This window comes from Rhinolophus ferrumequinum, chromosome 12 (genome assembly GCF_004115265.2).
Source record: "Rhinolophus ferrumequinum isolate MPI-CBG mRhiFer1 chromosome 12, mRhiFer1_v1.p, whole genome shotgun sequence".
Lineage (NCBI taxonomy): Eukaryota > Metazoa > Chordata > Mammalia > Chiroptera > Rhinolophidae > Rhinolophus > Rhinolophus ferrumequinum.
Window position 1 is genome coordinate 7,023,922 of NC_046295.1, and position 25,700 is coordinate 7,049,621.

At 43.8% G+C, this 25,700-nt stretch overlaps 1 protein-coding gene across 1 annotated transcript; it reads right to left on the reverse strand.

Moving 5' to 3' along the window:
* Positions 1-1,206: 1,206 nt before the first annotated feature.
* On the reverse strand, positions 1,207-25,446 carry FBP1 (fructose-bisphosphatase 1). The gene is made up of 7 exons (XM_033123079.1): positions 25,104-25,446; positions 14,766-14,928; positions 12,502-12,594; positions 7,105-7,245; positions 3,786-3,923; positions 3,134-3,253; positions 1,207-1,537 (listed from the first exon to the last, which is right to left on the reverse strand). The coding sequence occupies exons 1-7, from the start codon at positions 25,271-25,273 to the stop codon at positions 1,346-1,348; spliced, it is 1,017 nt and encodes a 338-aa protein (XP_032978970.1). The 5' UTR covers positions 25,274-25,446; the 3' UTR covers positions 1,207-1,345.
* Positions 25,447-25,700: the final 254 nt, after the last annotated feature.

Here is a 25,700-nt window from a genome sequence, read left to right on the forward strand (position 1 = left end):
ATTGAAAACTTTCAGTTAAATAAACTCATGGCTCAATCAAAAAACAGCACACAGAATACAAAAACAAAAGCAGAGGAAGGGGATCTGTTTGTGATTTTGCTTGGTTTCATCATGGCTGCAAGGAGGGGGAGTATCATTTCCCATCCAGCTCCCAGACTGTCACATCTCCCTCAATGCTTTGAGAACCAGAAGTTTTATAAGAACTAACTTACAAGATGATTAAAAATCAAAAGGTGCTTTGCAAGTCTGGGGACCTTACTGAGAGGTCCAGCCACAATTGGAGTGGGAGAAATACTGGCTTTGGGTCCAGTCAGTGGACAAAAGCAGATATAATGTTTAAGATCAAACTAAGTTTCCTCGTTGGAAAACCATGGAATTAACAAGCAACATTTGGAGGAAAAAGAGCAGGATTTACACAAAAACCTGTTTCAAGTTCACAAGTAAGAATAAATAATTAAAAAACAAAAATCTAGAGCTCAAGAAAGGCCACAGATGTTTCTTAACACCTGATATAACTAATTTGCCATGATCTTGGATATTCTAGTCCAGAAAGAGCCAGAGTTAACTAAGGGAGAAACTGTTTATACAGAGAGCCTAGTAAGAAATACACTCACTTACAATAATAATCTATTTTCTCAAATTTTGTTTTTATGATGAATATTTTTCCTTATGGTATTTAGACCATAGAAATTATTAAGCTTTGTTAGTTCAGTAAAGTATTATATTTTTATTTAAAAAGTCACCATTAATAACGTAAATATTCATTTGTGACTCAGATGATTATACCCATGTATAGGAGGCCAAGAGGTCATAGATGGCTCCACCACGAACATATCTCCAGTTCCCGAGGTACAAACAGCCTTGCTCAGGTTAGTTCTGCCCAGACCTCAACAGACAGCACATAGGAGAAATGATAATATGCTAACTCAGCTTAGTGGCCAGGTTGCCTGGGTTCTTATCTGAGCTCTGTAACTCATTAGCAGGAGACCTGATTGTCTGGCTAGGTCTTATTTTTGGGGAAACACAGTAGTATTTGACACAAAGCATCGAAGATTATTATTTTTGTTTGTTTTGTTTTTGTGGGGTTTTTTTTAGAAAAAGAAAGAATATGTTTATTTCGCCTCTATCCACTCAAAATATATCTTGAGCATCAGTGGCATTATATAAATAGCATTTTGGTTAGGCAGCACAAGGCATTACACAGCATTTGATGGTGAAAAATATCCATGCTTTTTATTTCTGCAGTCTAGGAATGTACAATGCACAGTCAGAATGGGGTAGCGCCATGTGAGATAAAAAGTCCAGATAAAAGGCAATTCTTTTTGGTGTGGGGAAGGTCGGCTCTTCACTTGCCACCATGCTTCTTGCATATCTCCAAGAACTCAGTCACATCTTCAGGGGACCCTAAGATGACTGGTGCTCTCTGGTGGATGTCAGTGGGAATGATATCCAATATAGCTTCCTTCCCAGTGGTAGCCAATCCTCCAGCCTTTTCCATGATGTAAGCCATTGGGTTACATTCGTAGAGTAGTCTCAGCTGGAAAACAAGAGTAGAGAACAGTGTCCTCACACCAGAAGGTACTACAGAGAAAAAGGATTAACTCCATAGCAAAACAGTGCAGAGCTGGTGGAAGTTTTCAAGGTAACTGATACTCTCCCTTTCCTTCTATAAGGTTGTAAACCCCCACCCAACACACACACACCAATGTTGCATATAAGGCCAAATGGTTAATTTAGTCATTTGGTTAAATTAAGCCATTTATCAAGCCAGAGGCAGGGATAGATTGCTTGATGAAAATGTGAGACAGACCACCTGGACTCAGGACTGAATGACATTTTGGCAGAAGTGATGGTTCCCTTTTCTTTATAGCATGGAAACTGGACCTAATGATTGATTCTGTATGTGTTTTGGATGGAGCTTTGCCTATTCTAAAAGCATTTTAAAAATCCATGGTTGTGTCTGGCTGCAGACATCTGGAAAGCAGACTGGCTCCTCCAAACAGTATAATATTGTTTGCAACTCTATACACATTCCTTTTATAATTCTCCTAAGGCTTGAGGGTTGGGATTTAGTATATTATACGCCTTGGCATTTACTTTTAAATATTAACTTTTTTATTGTATATATTTTCATGCAGTCTGCCTACTGAGCAGACAGCTTTTTGCAGGTGTTTCCTGACTCTATTTCCATACAGGTGTCATGGCCAGATCTGCAAAACTTAAAAAAAGAAGGAAACTCAGTATTTGTGTTAAGGAACAATTTGGTGGGGGGGGGCATTAGAGAAAAGTGCTATAAAGCAGGCCAATCACATAGGTTGGGATGTCTGAGGTGGCTATGGCAAGAGTGGTCTTTTAAGTAAATAGGAATGCCGTCAGTAAAATGGACACCATATGCTGTAAACAGAGATCTGAACATATCTGAATATACATATTTCTAACTAACTTCAGGGAATTATTGTTCTTATTCCTTCTTTCACACTGAAAAAAAAAGACAGTCTGTCTATTGGGAAAAAGAAAAGAACAATACCTGGGAAGGAAACACATTGTCATTTTGTGTAGAAGAAAAGTGGAATGCCCCTTAGCCAGCATAAGCCAGCATAGCCACCCCACGGCTTGCACGAATGCTGTGGGTGGTCAGTGGGAACAGCTCACCTGAAAGCTCTAGATTTCCCCAGAGAGGCTTTTTTTTTCCCTAGAAAGATATGATTTTCCAAGTAGCAAATGTCGACTCTTTAGTTATTTCTATTTTATGCCTTTTGAAAGCAATCAAAGATAATCTCTACTTACCATACATATGTGATTTGCTGCCTTGGTAATGGGACTGGACTGTTTCATTTCTCTTCATGAATTGAATTCATTTTGCCCAAGCCAAACCATGTACCCGATGGATGCACGGAGTACTTTTAGTCCCCTCCTGACCATTAGACCATTACTTATCGTTAGCAATGGAAGGGCTCTCGAAAGACCATTTTGAGCTGATAACCAGGACAGCCTTTACTCTAGATAGGAGTAGCCACAGCACCCTACTGCAGAGTCTAACAGCTCTCATAACCTTTCTTTCTTCCTAAGTCAAATCCCTGGGCTGCAAATGAAGTGTACTGCTTCTTAACCATTCCTCAGAGGACTTGCTTACCTTTCCTTTGGGGCTCTTCTTGTTCGCTGGATACAGAAAGATCCCTCCATAGACAAGGGTGCGATGCACGTCGGCAACCATGGATCCCACGTACCTGGACCCGTATGGGGCTGAGTTATCCTGCAAGGTTAAGACCAGCAATACTTAGAGTTGCGGGAAAGAAAGGGAGTGCTCTGTGTGTCCTCTGCACTAATTCGATACAGCAATTGTTGAGTGAGCAACCAGGGGTGTGTTTGGGACTGTGCTAGGAAATGTGATGAAAACTCTGTTCCCACGGAGCAGAAAATGGAATAATGGAGACAGCCTCTCACTCATCTTACGTGAGTCAAATTTCCCACAGAAGCTCTGAGAAGGGTGCCGTTGATTCTGGTTATGGGGTTGGAGCAGGCATCACATAAATGGCACAAATGCTGTGGGTGGTCAGTGGGAACAGCTCACCTGAAAGCTCTAGGTTTCCCCAGAGAGTCTTTTTTTATCGCCATAAACTCATTCATCCGGCTGGCCTTATTATCCTGATTTAATTCTGCCAAGAGAAACTGGCAAAGACTGACAGGGACCGCTTTCGTCCCTTCCACCTTTTTCCTCCAGGGTAAATCATGAACCAACACGTTTCTGCATAGCTCAGGGGCCCTCCCCCGGAGCCCTCACTTACTGGGGGGAACTTCTTCCTCTGGACGTACTCAGTCACAACAGGGTCAAAGTCTTTGGCGTAGCCTTCATTGAGACTGTATATGTTCCCTTTCTTTTTGATCTTCACATCCTTGTCCACCAAAATGAACTCGCCAATGGCCTGTGAAACGAGAAGGAAAGGGGGAGAGGTCATGAGCCGTCGCCTCTGGGCCAGTTTGAGAGTGCGACAGGCTGGGGATACTGTGGGTATGCCCATGCTTGGTTGTGTGTTGTATGGTTTTTGTTACTGAGGTATAATTCACATGTAACTATATTAGTTTCAGGTGTACAACATGATGATTCGATTTTTGTATACATTGTGAAATGGTCACCAACGCGGGGAGCTTCTCCTGGCCCTAGGACACCAGTACGTCCAGCCCACCTCTCCAAGAACTGTGAACAGGCCAGGGCGAGGGAAGAGTCAGTGGTGAGACTCATGAAAAGGAACCAGGGGGCGGACATTGTCAGGGGATAGAGGAGACCTTTCACTTTGCTTTCAAATAGTTTCAGTAAAAGAAGAAAGCAAGCATTAAAAATCAGAAGGCAGAAATATGTAAAACCATAGCAAACCCTGAGGGAGAATAAGAATTGTGTCCAAAGCAACACAAGATGTGTATGCCACTACAAAAAGAAAGAAAGAAAAAGTCGGTGCAGACAAGAGGTGGACTATTAGGACAGGTGCACACCTGAGTTCCACCAGCGTGCTCAGGGCTGTTCTCAGCGTTCTATTTCTACCTCGATGGCATTTCCCTTTTGTATATAAAACCCTGAGTTTTGATTCACAGCACGTATAATGTCAGGTGTCTTGCTCGCTGAGCAAAATGTTTCTTAGAACTCGTCCTTCCACAAAGTCCCAACGCTAAGCTGAGGCCTTGCGGGCTTAGCTTCTTCAAATGAGACTGAAATTTGGAGGGAAAGTGTAGGATTCCTGAGTGTCACTGAAACGAGGGTGACTGAGGCTCTGCCCATCTGGGGAGGCGAGTTGCTCCATGGAGGCAAGGGTTAAGAAGAAGGCAGCCCCTTCAATACATCTCCCCCCTTCAATACATTTATTCCCAGAGCAAAGATTAGTTGCTGCCCATGTGGAGCCTATTGGATCTAGAGAGGGAGTGAAGGAGTGGGGAGGGATTAAGGAAGGGAGAGAAAAAGACTAGAATTCACAGTAGTCACTGAAAGGTGTCCTTGTGAGTGAGTCTCCTTTTTTTTCTTTTGTGCTTTTTTGCTTTTTCCAAACATTTTAACCATGAATATGTAGAAAGATTCTTTTGTAGTCAGAAAAATAAATAAATAAACAAATAAATAAATAAATATCTTTACGAAAAACGTCTGGAAAATGAAGCCATCACACAGCACATGCTGCAGACCTCATGAAGCCATGCTTTGCAGACACCCCACCCAGGTACCTGGCCAGAGCATCCAGGGTGTGGAGGAGGGAAGTCTCCTGTACATGGAGACAGGAGACTGAAAAACTTTCTGAAAGTTAAAGCCTGCCAGAAATGCAAATATAGCTGTTGGGGTGTTTTAGCAGAAACTGTCAGCCTGTCCTTGAAGCAAGACAAAAATGAAAAGAAAAAAATGCTAAGTTGGTCCAAGACTCACTCCTGCAGGCATCAGCCAGCAGAGGGTTAGTCAGATTCAGGAGGGCGGCCAGCAGGGGAATATTACAGCGAGCCTTCATTGTTCTTCCAAATGCTGAGTGGCCATTAAGTGGGAGGGAGGCAAAAGACTATCAAATACACTATCAAATACTCCCAGAGACACCCGTCTGCAACCTGGAAACAAGAAGAGATTCAATTTTTTTCTACACGCCCATCAGTGCAAAGGTAACAGAGAAGTCACCGGAAGAATGTCTCGGGAAGCAGGAAGTGTCCGGCGAGATGATCAATCAGCACTCACCAGTGATTTCAGAAACTGTCCCCTGGGCTCTGAGAGAACTGTGCTCTGATTCTGCCACGACTTTCCCTGAGGTCACCTCTTTTGGAGGCTTAAACAAGTGCTGTTCCCCACAGTTGTTTATTTATTAAGGACAGGTACTTCCAAGGAGGCAAAGTCCAGTTGTGCAAGAGTGTGGGGCACAAAAGTAACCTGCGTTTCGACTGATAGGACCTGCCACGCACAAGCCCAGGGCCTCACAGCGTTCCAGTGGCTGCTAGCCCTTGTGTTCACCGTGTCAGCAAAAAGCATCAAATAAATAACGTGTTTCCTTAATGTCATCCAAGGACGTTTCTGAAACCAAAAGGTATTCATAAACCCAGTTCTTTTCGTTATGGTTCACTATGGACCAAACACATAATGAACATGGCAACCTATTGAAGATGATTCTATGGAGTCTATATTCAATGGTGGGTTTAGTTGCACCGAATATTTAAAGAGACTCCTTGCCCTAATTTGTCTGCTCTGTTGAAACTGTCACCTCACTGAATAAATACATCACTCCAATTAACAGACACGTAGAAGAAATTATCCACAAATTAAAACTGCTAACGAATATTTTTCACGGCACCTTGGGCTCCTGTCCCTAAGGTAGCTTTTCTCTCTAAAGTGGACTAAGGAATTATCTTCATTTCCTTCTTTATTTTCACGTGTTTGAGTTCATCAAAGCCTTGTCAAAGCTGCAAGGGTTAACTGAAGGGTTGCGAGCATGTGCACATCAAACAAATTTGGTAGCTATTGTTGAAGAAACAATGCAGTTCTTCAATTGGGACTCCCACTCACCTCAGGAAAATAAGCTAGTAATGGATGTAGTGGGTGGTAAACAGACCATCTGCAGGCCCATCCGGTCCATAAATGCGTTTTAGTTGGCTAGCAAGGTGTTTTACAAATATAGAAACATTACATTTTTTAAAAGCCAGTGTTTCTTAAATATTGGAAGCCTTGGCAAGACTGGGCCCCCGTTCCCGAATAGTACCAACTGCTGGATCTCTCCAGTTCACCACCGCTCCCACCATCGCCCCGGACCTGCCTTCCCCAGCACACTTTACTGATTTATATGGCTTGCCTGGCCTCGACGAGCACTTGAGTCAGCTGAGTAATGTCTGTTCTAAAGATTTCATCTTGGAACAAAGACCTCCTCTTATTCTCTGGACAGATATTATTTCTCACCTCAATAATATTCTCGACGTACACATTGTCCTCCATTTCACGCTCACCCCCTTCCCCACCCCATCATCTCTGTCCTTCCACAGGCCTCATTTCCCACTCTACATACCCCTGCACACACACACACACACACACACACACACGTGCACCCCACTCATTCACAGCCATTAGACAAGCACCTAACCTCCCACAGGGTTTCTCACCGGATCCAGCATGAAGCAGTTGACACCATTCTCCATGGCCAGGACCAACATGGTGGCACTGCCATAGAGTGCATAGCCAGCAGCCACCAGGTTCCGGCCTGGCTGCAGTGCATCCTTCTCAGAAGGCTCACCTGTAGAGCTCTAGGACAAGAGAGAACATAAAACGTGTTTTGGTTTTGTTCTGTGGTTCTTTTTTCCAATTCAACCCTTAGCAAGACGCATTAACAAGGCGCTTTCCTAATGAAATAGGACATCTTCCCAGACGAGCCTTCCTCCACTAATCAGTAATATCCTTATTATATTACCACAGCAGCCTTCCCATATATCCCAAATTTCCTGCATCTGGATCCTTCTTTCCAATCAGGGCCCTCCTCCAAATTTACTAATGTGATATTCTCTCATTTCTCCATTATCACTTTCAAAAAGAGCATGCCTTCTTGCCAGCTCCCACTAATTTAATCTTATTATAGGCATCAATGTCTTTCACCTGCCTACTCCATCTTTATTTAAACAAATTAAGACTGGGCTGCAGGGCTGCGAGTCTGGTGAGGAAATCAATTGCATAAGCGCTTGCCAGTTGCGGCACATCCCCCAGTGAGCGGTGTGGTCCACATCACTCACACATCGAAGAAATTCTCAGAAATATGGGAAATTAGAACATCTCTCCAGAGTCATGACAGGGTAGGGCAGATGCTTCCCACCTTTTTTCACCATGACTCACAGTAAAAAACACATAACACAAACCAGTATCAACACACACTCACATGCACACAGAACCACAAAAATTTAACGAAACAATATGTACACTTTAGAACATTACATGCACGCGGACCTTCTCTTTTTCATTGAAAACACAGCCCATAGGGTTTCGTGACATCAGTTTACCTGATATTAAGGAATGGAACACCTTATGGAGATGGTTCCTAGTCAGTGATTACTGATTGATAATTATCTGCTTTATTAACACTTGATTGGTTTCTTTGGTCCTCAAAACAACCCCAAACAAATCGTTCAGCTTAAGTACTCTCTTCTTGAATTTAAACAGAAATGAAAATGCCCTGAAGTTTAAAAACTACTCATGTAAAAGGAAGAGTCACTAAAACCATTTCTCTGCATGTTTCCCGTCCATTTCCCCCTCATTCCCCACTCCGTGTGTTTAATAAAATGGTTTTCATCTGGTTGGTTGGTTGGTTGGGTCAAGTTATTTGATTTAGTTTGGTTTGTATTCACAGGATAGCACAGTAGAGCTAAACATGGACTAAACACAGTATTGAAAATTTGAGTTGTTTTCACAACTCCAAATTTTGCCAGTGCACAACCTTGAAAAAGGAACCAGCTTCTTTCAAAGCCAGTGACAGAAAGGAAGGACTCAGGCCTCTAACTGTCCTCTATCACAACCATTAACCCTGCCAGCCAGTGCAGCGCCGCTAGAAGCTTGGAGTAATCAGTTCTCCACTAAGAAAAGTCCCATAGAAATTCACCTCGCTCAGAACCATCCATGCCTCCCTGTGGGGAAGGTATAAGAATAAACTGCCGTTCCCTGAAATACTGTCACCAAATAATCTTAATCTTCGACTTCTTTGCATAGAATAAGAAATGGTAACACTGCCTATGATCTGCATACTTAAAAGAAATAGAAAATAATGCCATCGAATCACGGATTTGGAGGAATACCTTTGTAGCCTGACTCCCTTTCGAATGCATGAATTCCCTCCTCCAAACCCCCAGCAGCGAAAGCCTTGGCTCCAAGAGATCCATTTCATCCTCACATGGATGCTCTTGGGATCGTGTGCATAAAGCACTTGGCAAAATTAGAAAGCCTCTGGACCTTTCCTTTCTCAAAGTATCCCAGGCCACCACCTGCATAGGTATTGGTTTGTTTTATTGCATACCACCCCATAAGAAGTATAGGGGAAGACAGCATGGATCCTGGAGACTTGAGTTGGTAGAGGAGAAAGTCAAGCAAAAATGTGGTGGGGCTGTCATGTCGCCAGAAGTTCTTCCCTCAGAGTGGCAGCTGAACCCTCCTTAGAAGGTCTCACAGGGCATTTGGCAGAGTCCCCAGTAACTCAGCCAATATTGTTTACCTACTATTGCACTAGGAAACTTGGCAGACAAAAAATATACAAGATGACTTCACTGCCCTCAAGGAATTTATAATCTGCAGTGAACCTGGGTTGGTTTTGCCTGACCAGCGTCCATCACCCTGCTTCTGATAACTGCACCTTAATCTTAAAATACCATCTCCCCCCCGCTCTCAGCTCCAGGGATGGGCACATGACCCTCACCTGGCCAACCAGATCATTGCATGCCTGAGGCCACAGAGATTGGTTGAGGGATGGACACGAGATGTAAGCCAAGCCAATCAGAGCCAATCACACAATATGCTTGTTGGAATTGTTGGAAAAGAGGCTTGAATTTTCTGCTTGAGTTGCTGAGAGGATTGGATGTGAGCCCAGAGCTGCCCACAGCCATTTTGCCAACAGAGAGGAGGGAAGCAATAGAGATGAACAGGAAAAGTGTCCTGATTACATGGTCTGAGTCCCTCAATGCAGCTGCACCTGAAGCAGATCTACCTACTGGACTTTCTAGTTATGTGTACCAATAATTTTCTTTTTTTCTTCTCCCTCCCTTCCTCCATCCCTCCCTCTTTCCCTTCTTAAGTTAGTTTGAATTGTGATACTTTCCATTGAATTTTAATACACAAAACAATACTAATAATATTAATACCTGTGATTTATTGAGCACTTTTTATGTGCCAGGCATTATTTTCAGTGAGTTATACTTAATTTTCAGTATCTCCCCTTTATGGATAAAGAAACAAGAACCATAGAGAGGTTACCTTGCCCAACGTCCCATACAGCTAGTAATTGTCAATGTCAGAAAGCTATTATTAATAGTTGTTGTTCCATATGCTATTATTAATAAGTTTCCCTGTGCTCAGTAAAGGGAAGTGAATTGGATTCTGAAGCTGATAGAACACTTTTAAAACTCTACTTTTAGATGTGGGGACTGAATATTTTTAAAGGACCTTGCAAATTTGAATGTGTCCAGTAGAGGGTGACCATGCTTGCAAGAAGTCTAAAAATCATCTCATCTGAAAGATGATTCACTTAAAGAAGATTTATAAAGAGGAGGGGAGGAGAAGGGAGGGCAGAAAAGCCATTTCTAAACATGTAAAAGAGTCTCGTTTTCTGATGCTCTAAAATGTCAAATGAGAAATAGGGAGACAGATTTTGACTCAATGTTTGGACAAACGTTCTAGCTGTGATGGTTGCCCAACACCTCAGGGGAATTCTGCCCTTTGTGGATGTCCCCAGCCAGAAGCTGGGTGACCCCTCCCAGGTGCTGCAGTGGGACCTGCATGGAACACTGGGCCACATGCCCTCCCAGGTCCCTTTGCAGCCTGTTTCCAGGCATCATGTGGGCAAGGCCTAATATTATTGCTGATTCCAATTGCAGGTGCTGTGCCACTGAGCAGGTGCCCCAGGGAGCTGAATTATAGCCTAGAACCATCTCCACAGAAAGCAGGAAAGATCACCTTTGAAGCATCAGGCACATCGATGTTTATGTCCCATAAGCCCAATCAATAAGCTTTCTGAAAACTGAAATGGCTTAAAGGCCGTGTCACATTCATCTTTTTAATTTTTTTTCAGTATTTTAAGAGAGTCACTTCAGGTTTGTTGAGTATGGAGACTGATTGTTGAGCTGTAGCGTTCGTAATTCAAGCTGCTATTACAAGCTGGTTTGATTTTTTTAGTTGATAGCCAGTGTCTCTCAGTTTTCTAGTTTTGTTTTGTTTTTTCTTTCAAAGAATCTTTATTTGGGAGAGGGTGGGGGTCGAGGTGGAGACGGGGGCTGGCAAACATTTGCACTGCTTTAGTTTTGGTTGAATCATTAACCAGCGGTCTTCCTTTACATGAAAACTTTTGCTACAAACCTCTCTTGATATACTATAGATTTGATACTTAGCAGGTAAAATTACCTGCCTCCATGTCTATAACAAGAATGGTATGTTTTATGGTATAACTTGGAAAATAGGTAAATTCTTGCCTTTGCCTTTCTGTATTAGAACCTTCTATTACTCAAATTGATTTTGAGGTACATCTCTTGCTCAGCCAAGAAAAAAGCAAAAACCATTCCAAAGAGGAAAGGGTACTGTCCCATGGTGGTCCTACTGTCCATATGTTTGAAATGAGATTATGTGCAATACCAGACAACAAGTCATTTTGAATAATAAAGTGAAAATTAGGGTCTCACTACTTAAGTTATGGCCACTGTATCCTAGAATAGGAGAGTTGAGAGCAACCTCGACAGTTTGTTGAACCAGCCAACTTGTCCTTTAACATAAAGAAACTGGTTCAGCATCAGCAGCATCTGTGGAGTTTTATTTTTAGATTAAACAAGAAAGGCTGAAGCCAAGATGACAGATTTTAGATTTCATACTGTTTTATGATGGATCTACAGGTATTCATTCTATTTTGTCTGTATACTTGAATGGTCTTCCACTGCCCACCCACCACCGTCATGACCACCACCAGCACCACCACGACATGCGTGGGTACATACAGACTTCAAGAAAAAGAAGGAAAGAGAGGCTCTGGAGTTAGAGTTACCTACCCAGGTCACACAGATGGAAGACCGAGGGCAGGGGCCCACGTCCCCATGCTGCAGTAGTGTGTAGCAAACTCTTTCCATAAATGTACAGATAGTAAACATCCTACACTACACAGTCTGTATCACAGGCACCTAACCCTGCCAATGCATCATGTAATCAGCCAAAGGTAACATGTAAACAAATGAGTTGACCATATGTCATTAAAACTTTATTTGTGGACAGTGAAAATTAAATTTCATATAAATGTCATAGGCCATGAAATATTATTCTTTAGATTTTTTTCCTCGTCCTTTAAAAATGCAGGAGGGTTATTTTTTGCTCACAGGCCATACAAATCAGGCAACAGGCTAGATTTTTGCCTTGGGGAGGGTCATAGTTTACAGACCCCTGATTTAGGGGATCTAAAGGACAACTTTGGCATATATAATCGCTGTTGGTGTTACACTTCTCAGTTTAATTAGTATCGTCACTGTAACTGCCCACTGCTGTCTCTTTTATTTTTAACTTTATTTTCTATTACAAAAGAAAGTAAGATATAGTTAAAAGAGTAAAATATCTTTCTCTTCCCACCCCTGTTTTACTTCATTTCTTTTAACAACTTAATGGATCTTCACTTTATAGCTAATGCTGAAAAAATTCAAGATATAAACATCAAGCCCCGCAGAGTTTCATGATATACATTCTGGTTGTTCCACCAATAATGAAACAGGCCTGGATGCTCAACCTTAACTTTCTTTTTGATCCCAAGCCAGGGATCAAAAAGATACATTACATTTTACCTTTCTGTAGATGCCAAAAATAGTTCCAATGGACACAAGGCAGTCAATGTTGGAAGATCCATCAAGGGGATCAAAGCAGACCACGTATTTCCCCTAAACAACAACAACAAATACAACTTTACTTTAAAAATAAACACATTATAACAAAATAAAGAGTATACACTAAGGGGGTAAAAAAGGGAATATAGGGGAAAGTTCAAGAAATGTGAGTCTTATTTATACTCTGTCATGGAAGGTATGAGTGGCATTCAGAATGAAAATAACAATGATATATATATACCGGGGGTGCCAAAAAAATGTATACAAGTGAACCCTGGTCAATGTTGCTCAAGCAGTAGTTCGCCATAATCATAAGTGTCTGGACACTGACGGTAACCACTTTGAGCACCTCTTGTAATTGCAGAAGTCAAACGTGACTTGTGACTTGTATTCATCTTTTGTTATTGGTATATATTGAGTATTACAATTTTAATAGTTTTTTCCTGTCTTAAAATGTGTATACTTTTTTTGGAGATATATATATATATATATATACCAAAACATCATTAGACAGAGAAAACACAACTTAGAATAGGAGGTATAAACGAAGATGATGGAATATAGATAAATAAGTCATAATTTCCTACATCACTGATATAGATGAATCATAATTTTGGCTTGAGTTTCCTAGCAGCCAAAGAAAGAAGAGAAACAAGGTTAGTCATTTATTTCCCATTATTCATAAGGGAAAAAGACATAACTCTTTAGGTGAAGCAAAGACAACAGTAAGATCTATAACAAACTTCTCACGGAGGTCTATAGATGACACTTGGGGTTGCAGTGCTGAGTTCTCAACAACATCCCAACTGGAATTCCCATAGGAAATAAACTACTGTTGTAGTGGGACTACCAAAGATGCATTCTTTGAATGGGATTGTCAGTGGTCTCCTGGAGTGGCTGCTTTCTGTTCTCAAGAGCTAATTGTGCGTCTTTCTTCCAACTCTGCTTTCAGTGATGTCATGTTGGTAGCTTGAAGTCAACTATGAGGGAGTATTTACACAGTTGATATTGACAACTGCTAGAAATCAGAGATTGGTTTTTTCAAGAGAGAATTAGTTCACCAGCATACCACTGGGGATATTTCCGTCTCTATATTAGCTGCTTTAAGATGTGTTTTTTAAATTTCTGCATCAAATTAAGACAATTCTCTGATTCCCTGACCACTTGCTCTTAACAAATCACTCTGACTGATGCAGAAGAAACTACCTCATGCAGTTGTTGGAAATCAGGAACATGCCTATTAAGAAGGCATATTGTAGCCAGAGAAGTTGGGCTGACTGATAGAGAATATTGAACAACAAATTCAATCCACATGCCTAAAACTGCCAAGTACCTGGAGAAGACCCGCAGAGAATAACATGAACTTTGAGTCTGCAGTATTTTAGAAAGGTATAAAATACTGACATGTAGCAGTATTTTAGAAAGGTGTAAAACAAATTAATCAGATATGGCTCCCTATGCTCTTCAAAAGGTCAAGACTGGGTATCAGGCAGCCTCTTTAAATTCATCTTCTGATTGTTTTTTTCTAACTCCACTCCCTCAGGTCCCCAATTTGACTCAAACAGGAAAAGAGAGTAAGCCCATATAAATGCACTTCTTATTTCAAGTTTTTCTTTATTATCATATGATTGTTGTTCTATAAAAGCTAGATACATTCTTTTCATTCCTCTTTGCAACAATAACTTATTATTGACCCCCTACAATGTGCCAGGTATTGTGCTAGATGCTGGAAAATAGAGAAGAATATAATTCATTCTCTGCCTCAAGAATCAATCAGAGTAATAGGATTCCAAATGGATTCCAATGCATAAATCAGTGATAGGGATTGTGAGTGGTTAGATTGCAGGAGAGTTGGGTGTGAAGGGTGGGAATTTGGTAGATGAAGATGAAGCAAAGAGGCAGTAAACCGAAGCCAGACTCTAAAGAACCTTGAACATGACAATAAGCAGTTAGGAGTGGAGATTAGTGTAAGTATATACGAGTATCTCCCATGTATGAATACAGGGGGGAGATGATAATGGCATGAACTGTGGTGATGGCGTGGACAGGAAAGGACAGTTTGTAAGATGATAGTGAGGATGAATCACAAAATAATGACTCATGGTTCAGGAGGGACCTAGGGTGATTCCTAAGAATCTAGCTTGGCTGAACAATTGGAGTCCTTTATGTAACTAGAAAAAAAAAAGGTTACATTACAACTCTGGATGGTGGAAGTGCAGACCCACCCTTTTCTCAGGCTCTATGATTATGGCCTGTTTATTTTCTTCCGACACAAGGACACAGGTTGCAAAGGATGACTGTAACACGTTAATGACCATGTCATTGGAGAGGACATCCAGCTTCTTCACTTGATCACCTGTCACGTTGGTAGAGCCAGCAATTCCATAGCTAGAGGGGAAAAAAGCCACAAAAATATAAGCCGTGACCACCAAACTATGTGACTGTACACATAAACCCACTGAAAGCAGCATGTAGTAGGATTTAGAAGAAAGGAAAGAGGACACATGGTTTGGGAGAACAGAAAAGGATGGTTGTCCCTCTAGATTGGCTACTGACTGGAGGAAAGGAAAAATTGTCACTCACCTGTCTGGTACCCATCACAGTACCCGGCACCGCTTTGTGGTAAAATCCATGCTTCTCAAGCTCTTTTTTACATTATGGCTTCTAAGGAGGCTTTTTATATTTTTTTCCTCCTAATTATACTCCTCCATGAAATTTTAATTTTAATATTACAAGTATAGTGTATACCTGTTTATGCACTGGTGTGTATATCTGGGTTTTATACACAAAAAGATTAATTTTTTTTCACCTCCTCCAAGAACCAATTTTTACCCCCAAAGGTATGGATTAATGCTTAATGAATAAGTTGAGAGACACAGCAAGCAAGGGATTTTTCTGGGTAGGAGGAGCCTGAGATGTGAGTAAAGCCAAAGGAGTCAATGGTTTTATAGCTGAAAAGATCCTAAAAGAAAAGGAACACTGACTGGTCCCATGACCTCACTTTTTAAAGGCAGATGCTCCCTCTGAGACAGCAATGAGCTTGTCCAAACAGGAGTGGCAGAGCAGAGATGGGAAGCTCACTTGGACTCCCAGGCCAGGGTTCTCGTGTTGGCACCCCCAGTGACACTGGCAGGAGTCTTAAGGGCTGGACGGACAGGAAAGTCTGCAGTTTCTACTTTATTTTCAAGGTACCTGCAAGTCAGTAATTGTGGAATTCCCAGAATCCAAGTGGCCTGTCCAAACTGCAGATTAGTTTGTTAGAATGAGGGAAGAGGCAGGCTGAATAGGAACACTGAAAGGAGAGGAAAGGTTTTAGACTAGGAATGCACAGAACAAACTAAGAGACTGGATGTGGGGCTGAAAGCGTAGAAGTGTGGAAGGAACGGCGGAACAGCTGGGAGTGGGATAAGGGGCACAACTACACCCTTGGTCGGATTGCTAGGAGCACTCGCCGGGGAACTGATTGTCGTGGCATCCACTGTTTCAACTCCAGAAAATGCATTTTCTTGAATTGTTTGTCTCTGGCTAGACAAATGTGAGCCAACACCAGAAATTGTCCAAACCCTTGTGTCTTGTCTGACCTGCTGGGGTTACGGTGCAGAACAAGACCGATGAGATCTCTGCACTCATGGGGCTTATATTTTAGTAAGTGAGGCAAACAAGAAACAAACAAGTGCTCTCGAATGAGTGAGGTAATGTCGGATAGTGACCTTCGCTCTAATAAGCCAGGGGATGGTGTGCCTGTGTGGTGGGGGGCGGTGTTAGATGGTCAAGAAGGTTCCACTGCAAAGGGGCCATTCAAACTGAATGAGACCTTGAATGTTTTTCATTACACAAGGGAGGATATGAAAATGCCCTAAAAGAGCCCAAGTAAGTCCACCAGTAATGGCTCCACAGAAGAGCTCCATGTTAGAAATTTACCCACAGAAAATAGGGAGTTTGTTTTTCACACATTTCCAAATGGGAGCGGTACTCTGTGCACATTTGCGTAGCCTTTTAAACCTGGGTGTCTAAACCTGATGCCTGGATCCAGGGAGCTAAGAAATACGAGAAGGGAGACAGAGGAGAGGCCCTGCACGGCCAGCTCTGGTTGGTGGTGATCCTGGGCCAGCCCCACCAGCCGAGGATAGACTGGTTTCCCTGTGACTGTGTCCCAAAAGAAGAGTCCCCATCATTTGATTAGCGGGATTGAAGGGAAGTGGGAGAGTTCCTGATGTACTGGACTGCATTACCTGAACTTGCATACTCAGCAGCAGGCCCAGAGGAAGTGAGAAGCAAGTCCTATGGCCCCAGATCATTCCGTGGACTGTGAGAGGTTACAGTCAGGGTCAAGGCCGCAGACTTGTCCAGCCAAGACCACCAGCTGTGTTCCTCACTGCTGCTCCTGGATTCTAAGGTGGCTCCTGCCCTTGGGTCACTGAGGGTAGCACCACCTGTTTACCATGGGAGTTGTATAGGTCAGGTAAAACACTGCAGGATGAACGCTGTGGGAACACTCACCACAGCTGACACCGAAACGACCTTCTTCACTGCCAACCCATCACAGATAACTGGCCACTTCTCAGGCTCCACCTCCCTGCAAGGCTAGGTGGTTGCCCACCCCTTCCTTCTCTTTTACCTCTATTGAGGGTCTCTTTTCTGTTGTAACCAGAAGGACCCTTCTCCAACTATCCTCTAGTTGCTTGTGAAGCATGAAAAACAAACAAAACAACAACAACAACAAAACCCATGGAGGAGATTATTCTAGGTCCCTCCAACTCAAAGTGCAGGCACTTTATAACTTTTCTGGGACATCGCAGACCTGGTGTTAGGAAAGTCTTTGAGAAAAGCACAAGAAAGTGATTGTAAGGTAGAAACTATTCAGGAGAATGAGTTCCCAGACTGCCATGTCAACACTAAGGATATCTGACTTTCTATCCTGTCACTGGGCAGTCTTTGCTTGCATGTCAGCTCATGAAGTGATGTTTCTCACACAGCCCTGCATTTCTGCTCAGTCACGATGAGTTGGGCTAGGCAAATGCTCAGTCAGGCTCCTCCCCACACTCCTCTGGGGAGGCAGCAAATGTCCCCAGGGAATTTGTTTCCACAGGTCAATGAAAAGCCAGAAGCAGGCAAGGCTTCCCCGACTTGGACAAAGGGAAAAATCCCTCAGAAATATCCTCAAGGAACTAATAAGCTGAAGAACACACGGAGTTTATTTTCTCTACAAGTTTTCAGAAACTCCCTTAGAAACCATAAATGTCTACATTCTGACCAGCCATCATTCCTCAAAGGCCTTGAAAGATAGATGAACAAGAACCTTCATCATATGTTTCAATAGCCACTCGAAGAAGCAGCGTAACCACCTACAGAATCAATAGCAGGCGTGGGCCTCAGTTCTTGGTGACACCACCCTGGCCTTTGCAGGGCCGGTTGAACCCGGGCTTAGAAAATGAATCAACTGAGTTCTAGGCAGACTCTGGGAGGGCCCAGTGAGTTAGGCAGGCTCGCTTCGTTTGGAAGGAGTTTCCATACCAGTCACTGTGAATAGGAGGGTATGGCGCCAACCACCCTCCATGGGACAAGCAATACCTTTCATACACCACCTGGCTCATTTTTAGATCAGTTCCCAATGTGCTGCTCGCTGGGTCCAGAATCAAGCAGCAAATGAGGCTGCAGGGATGTGGAGAAACCATCATACAACCCTGTCAAAGAGCTGCCAGGGGCCAACTATGCTTTACAATCAACGGAGAAAGAGAACAAGTCGGAAGGTTGAAGCAACAGGTGGACCTGAGCAAGCTGTGAACGTCTAGGCTTAGCTGCCTCCCCCACCCTACAGAAAAGCAGTCAGTACCAGTTGGGTGCTGATCAAGCAGGGACAGGGACCTTAGTTTTGACTGAGCCAGTGACGATCCGCTGAGGAAGCTTTTCCTAAACACGAGTGATCACAGAGGGGAAGGCGACATCATGAGCTTTTCTCTATGGGCTGGACTCTAGACCCCTGGGGTCCAAATGCCAGCTCTGCCTGCCACATGCTAAGCAACCGTGGGCAAGTCACTTAGCACCTCTACCCTTTGGTTCTTCGTCTGTAAAATGGGAAATTAGTATATCTACGTCATAGTGTACCGAGAGGGGCAGTAAATGAGTTGATATAGGTAAAGGGCTCGAACAGAGCCTGGAAAGTGCGCGAGAGAGCCTGTTCTCATGCCATTCCCACCCCTACCTCCCAGGGTCATATGACCACCATGCTGAGAAGCAAGGCGGGTCTTGGCAAGAACACAGGCCCAGAGACCTGGGTCCTAATGCGGCCTTTCCTTCTCACTGATCATGTATCAAGGTGTCTCAGCTCCCTGACGGATTGCTTCTGTTTCCAGGCTTTGTAACAACGAGCGCCGGTCCGTGTGATGTCACAGCAGCCTACTGGCAGCCATCACTGATTTTAATGGGACACCCCAGGCATCCACCAAGTAAATGCTGGTGACGAGGGGGAGGGGAAACCACAGCCTCTAAACCAGTTTTGCAGGCAACTCCTGGAAGACAGCCAGTGCCCAACCATGTCACAGGCAACTGACAATAAAAGAAAGTGCTCCGAGTTCATATCTGACTAAAGTCTCATTGGGGGTATTATTTCATTTGAAGTGCTGAGGACATTTAATTTCCATTTTATTCAAATTAGTCGGCTCTGCCACCCAAGTAGATTGGGGCTGTGGGGTGATGCTGTCAGGGGTTAAGCCCCTGTGGCTGTTCCTTTTTAAATCCCTAGAGACACAAAAGTTCTCTTACTGGCGTTTGAGCAGCAAAAAATCAATTTGAAAATTTGTCTGTAATATCTCTTACTTTTATTGTAAACCTCATTGCAAAATCTGAAAAAACTAAGTTATTTTAATTCATATGATGGGGATCTCCTTAGAAAAATAGGTTAATTTGGTCAGTATTTTAAAATCCTTAGAAATTTGGGTTAAATATTAACACTGTTTTTAAATCGGCCTATGGTTTCTAGAAAGGAATGAGCTACAGAACCTGTGATTTACGATTTCTGAAGCACAGCCCCAGACATAAGGTCCAGAGCCAGGACCACACTTAGGGAAGAATTCTCAATAACGTCCTTGATTTGCTAACTTCAGACCATTTCTTCCTCATGTCAGCATGAAAGCCGTGACAGCGTGAAGCAGGCAGGCCTTTACAGACAGCACACAAAGAACCAAGTGGGAAAGCTCGTGTTCAGAACACCCAACTGAACAAAAAGGGAGGCAGATTATTATTTAATCCTTATTACTAAAGTCCAAGGTGACACTGACTTGTTATTAATTGATTCTGAGGTAAACGACCAACCGTTCACCCAAGCCGGGAACATCCAAGGGTCAGATCAGAAATATGTTGAATGAGAAGCACCAACCCGAACAGCTTTGAAAGGTCACAAACCCCAACCTTCGCCTGAGCTCATGCCAGCCAAAATGGGCCAGTAGGATGCAGTGTGGCTGGCTGTGCTTCTGGGATGGAAAGGAAGTACCAATTCAGTCTTTGGAAAAATGAAGAAGATAATTCAAGAAATATAAAATAAGTCTGATAAAGTTCCCAAAAGTTTAATGTCATAAAGTCTGCAAATTTGAAGATAAACTTGAGCATGTATTAACGGACCTGTAATTCCAAAATTAAAACTTAGGTGATTTATTATTTTCTTCCATCGAAACTGAGAGGATCCCATATATGAAAGCAAATCCCTGGACACCACTTGAGCATGATGGGAGGTTTATTGTAACTGCTCTGTGGGTGCAACATTCTTTAAATATACAATGTTATATGTGCCTGAAATACATGCTGCTGATATGCATGTGGGCCACTACTAAGGAATGAAAAGCAAAATAAAAAGAAATCAGTTTACAAAATAAAAGAATAATAATCTTCAGCCTAGGAAAACAACGAATGGTAATATTGGTACCCATTGAATGAACCCAGTTCATCCTCACCCAACACTTTGAGGTTGAAAAAGACAGTTGTCTCTGTCTTACCAGTAGGGAAACTGAATCTCAGAGATATTACATCAATTGCCCAAATCCTCCTGGAAATTAAATAGCAGAGCCAGGAATTTCAGCCCAGCTTCATCTCTCTCTAAAGTGTGCTCTTAAGCAGGGCTTGTTCCTGTTCTGCTCCACCCGGTCCTGATTTTCAGCTCTTCCTGTCTGCCTCAGGGCACACTGGACGAATATCCAGCAGCCAAATCTTTAGTCACTGCTGCATGCCCAAATTCCAGACTGGAATGTCCAACTGCAGGCTGGACCATATCTCCAACTGGATAGCCTTCTAAAACTCAAGTTCAATGTTTCCAAAATGTTGGAATCATCTTATCACCCAAAAGAGCAGCTCCTCCTTTGGAACTCTTTGTTTTTGATGGCAGGGCCCTGCTCTCAATGACTAGGACTCTTCTTTGAGAAACTGCCCTTCTCACCCCCTCCACACTCAGACTTCTCCCAGGGCCTCTCTCTCCTCCCCGCTATTGCTCTAGCTCTGGTTTCCACTTTCCTCGCCCCTCTCCTTTTCCGTTGGTTTTCCCCATGTCTTAGCTTTCCCTCTTCCAACTCTGCATTTCCAGTCATATCTTCCCCAGATTAATCTCTAATCATGGCACTACCCTACTCAAAAACCTTTACTGTTTCCACTGCACACCCCCAAAAACATGAAGTATTCCTTCACCCCTGCCATTTGATGTTCCCCGTGTCCCCACAATGAAACATCCACAAATACCCCAACGTGTGCATCATGCTTCAATCAAACTGAATGAGCAAATTTTCCAGAAACATTTTCCCACAGGGCACCTTTCCTCACATGACAGCCCAGCCTAAAAGGCTCTCCGGCGCTCAGGCCTTATGACCCTCTGTTCCTGCCCATTGGGATGTTCATCTCGAAGCTCCACAACCCTTTGCATCCACCTTGTAATTTTGGCACCTCTATGAAAGCATCTTTCAGAATATCTATTGTGTTGCAAAACTAATTCTATACTTGTAGTATATTTCCTATAGTGTAAGTTCTGTGTCATTCTCATCTCTCAGGCTTTTCTAGAACTCTGTATATTGTGGGTGTTCAGTATCATTTTATGGAATTGAATGGAACCAGTGAATTCTTCAAATAGTAATTTGGAAACACGGACAAGGGAAGTCAACTGAACAGGCCTAAAGCAGAAGCCTAAGCCACTGGAAGACCACTTTCTCCCAAAGGAATGGAAATAGAGAAGTGGGGGAACACTGATATTTGAATCATGAATCCATCAGATCCACCTGCAGGCCCCTGACTGGTCTCATGAGAGGACAGAAGTCTGGTCGACCTCCATCTCTCCTGAGAGTGGGCAGAGGAGCCAGAAACACAGAGATAAGGCTTCAAGAACAGGTTGGTCTAAGGCAATGGCTTCCTGTGATACAAATCTTAAATCACATAAAAAGTGTGATTAATAGATGAGATTTAGAGTTGGGTCAGCTTTAACTGATTTTTAAAAAACAAAGGAAGAGATATGTGTTTGGTGAAAGAGCCCAACCAGGGCTACAGGCCAGGTTATCTCATCTTCCCTGGCCTCGGGATCCTCATCTGTACAAAGAAGGGTGGGACCAGGTGACTTTTGAGGCTTTCAGCTTAAAACTCTATGATTCTATGAACATCTTATTAGGAGCAAGAAAAGTGGCTAAAGAGCAACTACTGGTTGACAGATAGAGAGAGGGAGAGACAGAATGAATGCTCCAGCTGTGCTCTGGGCTTAAAACTCCTGACGTCTTCCTGATGAGACGTCCATGGCTGAGCCCCATAGACTGGTTCCTGTAAGGTCCCTGCAAGTCGGCAATCATCTTGTCATTCTGGGTACATGACGCTCTAGGGGAAGTCTTCAGCACTAACAAGCTATTTGCAGGCATGCTAGCCTTTGCATGGAGGACATCAAAGCCAATAATGAATGTAATTTGGAGCCCTGACTTGAGATCTTGTCTTATTGCTGCCACTCCAGCTGTATGTCATGCTGAGACAGCCAAACTCTTATTTTCCCACAGGAGTGCTTAAGTATTTAAGTGTCTGAGTTCTGGTCCTCCCCACCACCAGCCCACATGACCAGGCGTGTTCCACGAGTACACGCTGTGTGAAATGTGCTAACATAGGGGAAGAGTAAAACAGCTTGCAATATGTCCGTGCAGTGGAACACTAGGCAGCAGTGAAAACAAAGGAGGTGGATTTACATGTTCTGACATTAAAGGATGGTCATTATATATGGTTGCATGAAAAAAAACTGCAGAAGAATATGTTAAGTGTGATCCCATTTTGTTTGCTATTTACATATGAACATATGTCAATACATATCCATGTATAAACTTACCAGTCAAGTACGCAGTCAAGTACTCAGTAACCAGTCAAGTACTCAGGCAGTGAGACAGGTAAGCTAGCATGTCCCTAGGTAGACAGGGAGTTCCCTGGTGGAATAAACAAAGACAGCCATATCCTGAAACTCCAGGTTTTGAAACCGCTCCTTCACTCCAGGACAAAATGTAACAAGGCCTTGAAGTTAATCATAAAATTCCTTTTGGCCTGACAAACAGAGGAGATCTGAGAGATAAGAGAGGGTTATTTTGCTAATTCCTTCAGGCTGGGCAAGCAGAGCAAACCTGGTAGACGAATTTCATTAGAAAGCACCAGTCCCCCTTCCCCAAGCAGACAAGGGAAGGTATAAAAGTAAGAGCACTTGCCTCAGTCACGGGGCACCCCTATTCGGGTCCCCCTCCCGCTCCGGAGCTCTGACTCTTTGTTTTCAATAAACCATCCTCTTTTTAAAACTCTTTGCCTCTCCTGGGTCTGTGTTTCCATTCTCATGAGACACGATCCCGGCCTACACCCAGAAACTGCCAGCAGATCCAACATCATCTACATCATTTGGGGATTCACAAAGACATAGTCCTCCTTCTTTTGGGGACTCACAGGAAAATATTCCTACATCATTCCCTCTATCCAGGGAATGGATAGAGGTGAGTTTCACCTTTCCCTTTGTGCTCTTTTGAGTGCCTTGAATTTTCATCAATGAGTACAACTTATTAAGCAGTTTACAATGATAACAACAATAATATTTTTTAAACCTGGCATTCACAACTATCTAGTCTACAGAGATACGTATTTTACATCGCCAATGCTAGTGCCCTTTGTCCAGGTCCCACGATCACTAAGGGTCCCACAGTCCCACTAAGGCGCTGAGGTTTCTTAAAAGGTGGGAAACATACACCTCAAAGCAGATCTGTCATTTCCAAGTTTCTTTGGAGTTGTGAAAGGTACTGACACATTTTAAAAATAATACAGGAAGTGACAAGCGCTCTTTATTTTAAAAGCCCTCTGGTTCCCAGACACAGGCAAAGCTGTGAGGCCACCTCTACTTGTTGTAAATTAAATGTGAAGTAAGAGTTTAACTGAGTGTGTTTCCTAAAGCAATGGCTTCTTAGAAATGTATTATTAAGAGGCGCCATAGGTGAAATAGTGATGGAGTCACCAGGTTCCTAACATACCTGTTTCAATGCCTCTTCCAGCCAGGCCTACCCCCTGCTGGACACTCCTTCTTTAAGAGTCAACTCCATCAACCCGTGCTGTGGGACCAGAGCCAAATAACTTACCAGTAAAGGAAGCCAGATTGCAGAGGTTATAATTTTTCAGATCAGCTATAAGCATCATGTGCAATTTTTATAGTGTCCCTGAATGGGAAATGTTAGGAAAAAATAGGGGCAACCTGAAAATCCAGGTACCCTGCAGCTAAAGTGAAGACCAAATAACTACAAAACCCTTGTGCACACCAGAATAAATCAAAGGGTATTTGTGTTGCTTACAAAGGCCTCACAAGAATATGCCCTTTGAATCCCCATGTCCCGTGATTCCTCTGCTACATACAAGGTGATCTGCAAACCTGCAGCATGGGTTCCACCTACCACAGAAGAACTTCTTAGAAATGCATTGTCTCAGGCCCCACCAGACCTACTGCACCCTTTGCACAGAGCACTGCTGCTCCTGAGAGCTCTGGGAGTGCAGGCTTCCTTTCAGCCTGCCTGGGAGCTCCCTGGCTCCTAACAGATTTATTTATGCCGAAGGACATACTAGATTAGAAACTCTACCTGGAACCCCAATTTCATAGAGAATGGAGGAGGTCAAAAAAAAGAAAGAGAAAAGAAGGCACTGCGCCAGCACTTTTTGTGTGAGGCTAGGATGGGTATGGCCAGCGGGCAGGTACCCACCTCACCAGACAGCTTCACCAGGAGACTGAGAGAGATGCCAAGGCATGCTGCTAAGCCCCGGGGAGCGAGCTGCAGGATGGAGGCAGGGTGGACAGGAAGACAGGCCCCCCAGGCGGTGGGCACCTCCAAGTTTAAGAGAGAGGCTTGAGTGCAGTTGGGCAAACCTGTGAGAGAGAGAGAGAGAGAGAGAGAGAGAGAGAGAGGAGAAAGGGAGGAAGGGAGAGACTCTCAGCTGTCACAGACAGGCTGACAGCAGGAGTGCCAGAGGACCAGGCACCAGGCTGCCAGTCACATCCCCAGCGGGACAGACAGACAGGATGAGACTTGGCTGTCTGAGGCCTGACTCACAGGTTCGCGATGCCAGCCTTGCGCACGGCCGTGGAGATGGCTTTGACCGCGGTACAGAGCGAGTTGAGCAGCTGGGTCATCTCGCCGGTGCCGCGGGCCTTCCTGCCCTCCTCCATGACGAAGCGGGTCAGGGTAACGATATTTGTATCGAAGGCCGCGTGGTCCGTCATGCTGGGGCCGGGCTGCTGCGCGCTGGGCGGCAGGTGCAGGCAGGGACGAGGCAGGACACCGCGCACTCGGTGGGAGCACAGATCACTGCGGCGGAATCGCACTGCTCGGAGAGTGACTGGCCCAAGACAAGTCCCCGCCGGTGTGTCCTGGGGGGAGCCTATAGGCGCCGGGTCAAGGTCCCCGCCTCGGGAACACCTCCGCGCCGGCCCCGCCCCCTCCAACTTGGCGCCTGGCCCGCTCCATCCACAGGACGTCCGGAACTTTTTCTCATCTTCCTTCCTCCTCCAGCCTCGCTGTCCCCACCTCTGGCCCTCGCCACCACCTCCACTTCCTTCGCTGTTGCCCAACCAGCCTCCGCGCCCGCTGAAGACGACCACTGGCATTGTGGACGTTGCTGTGGGCCACTTGCGTTACCACTTTCAGTCC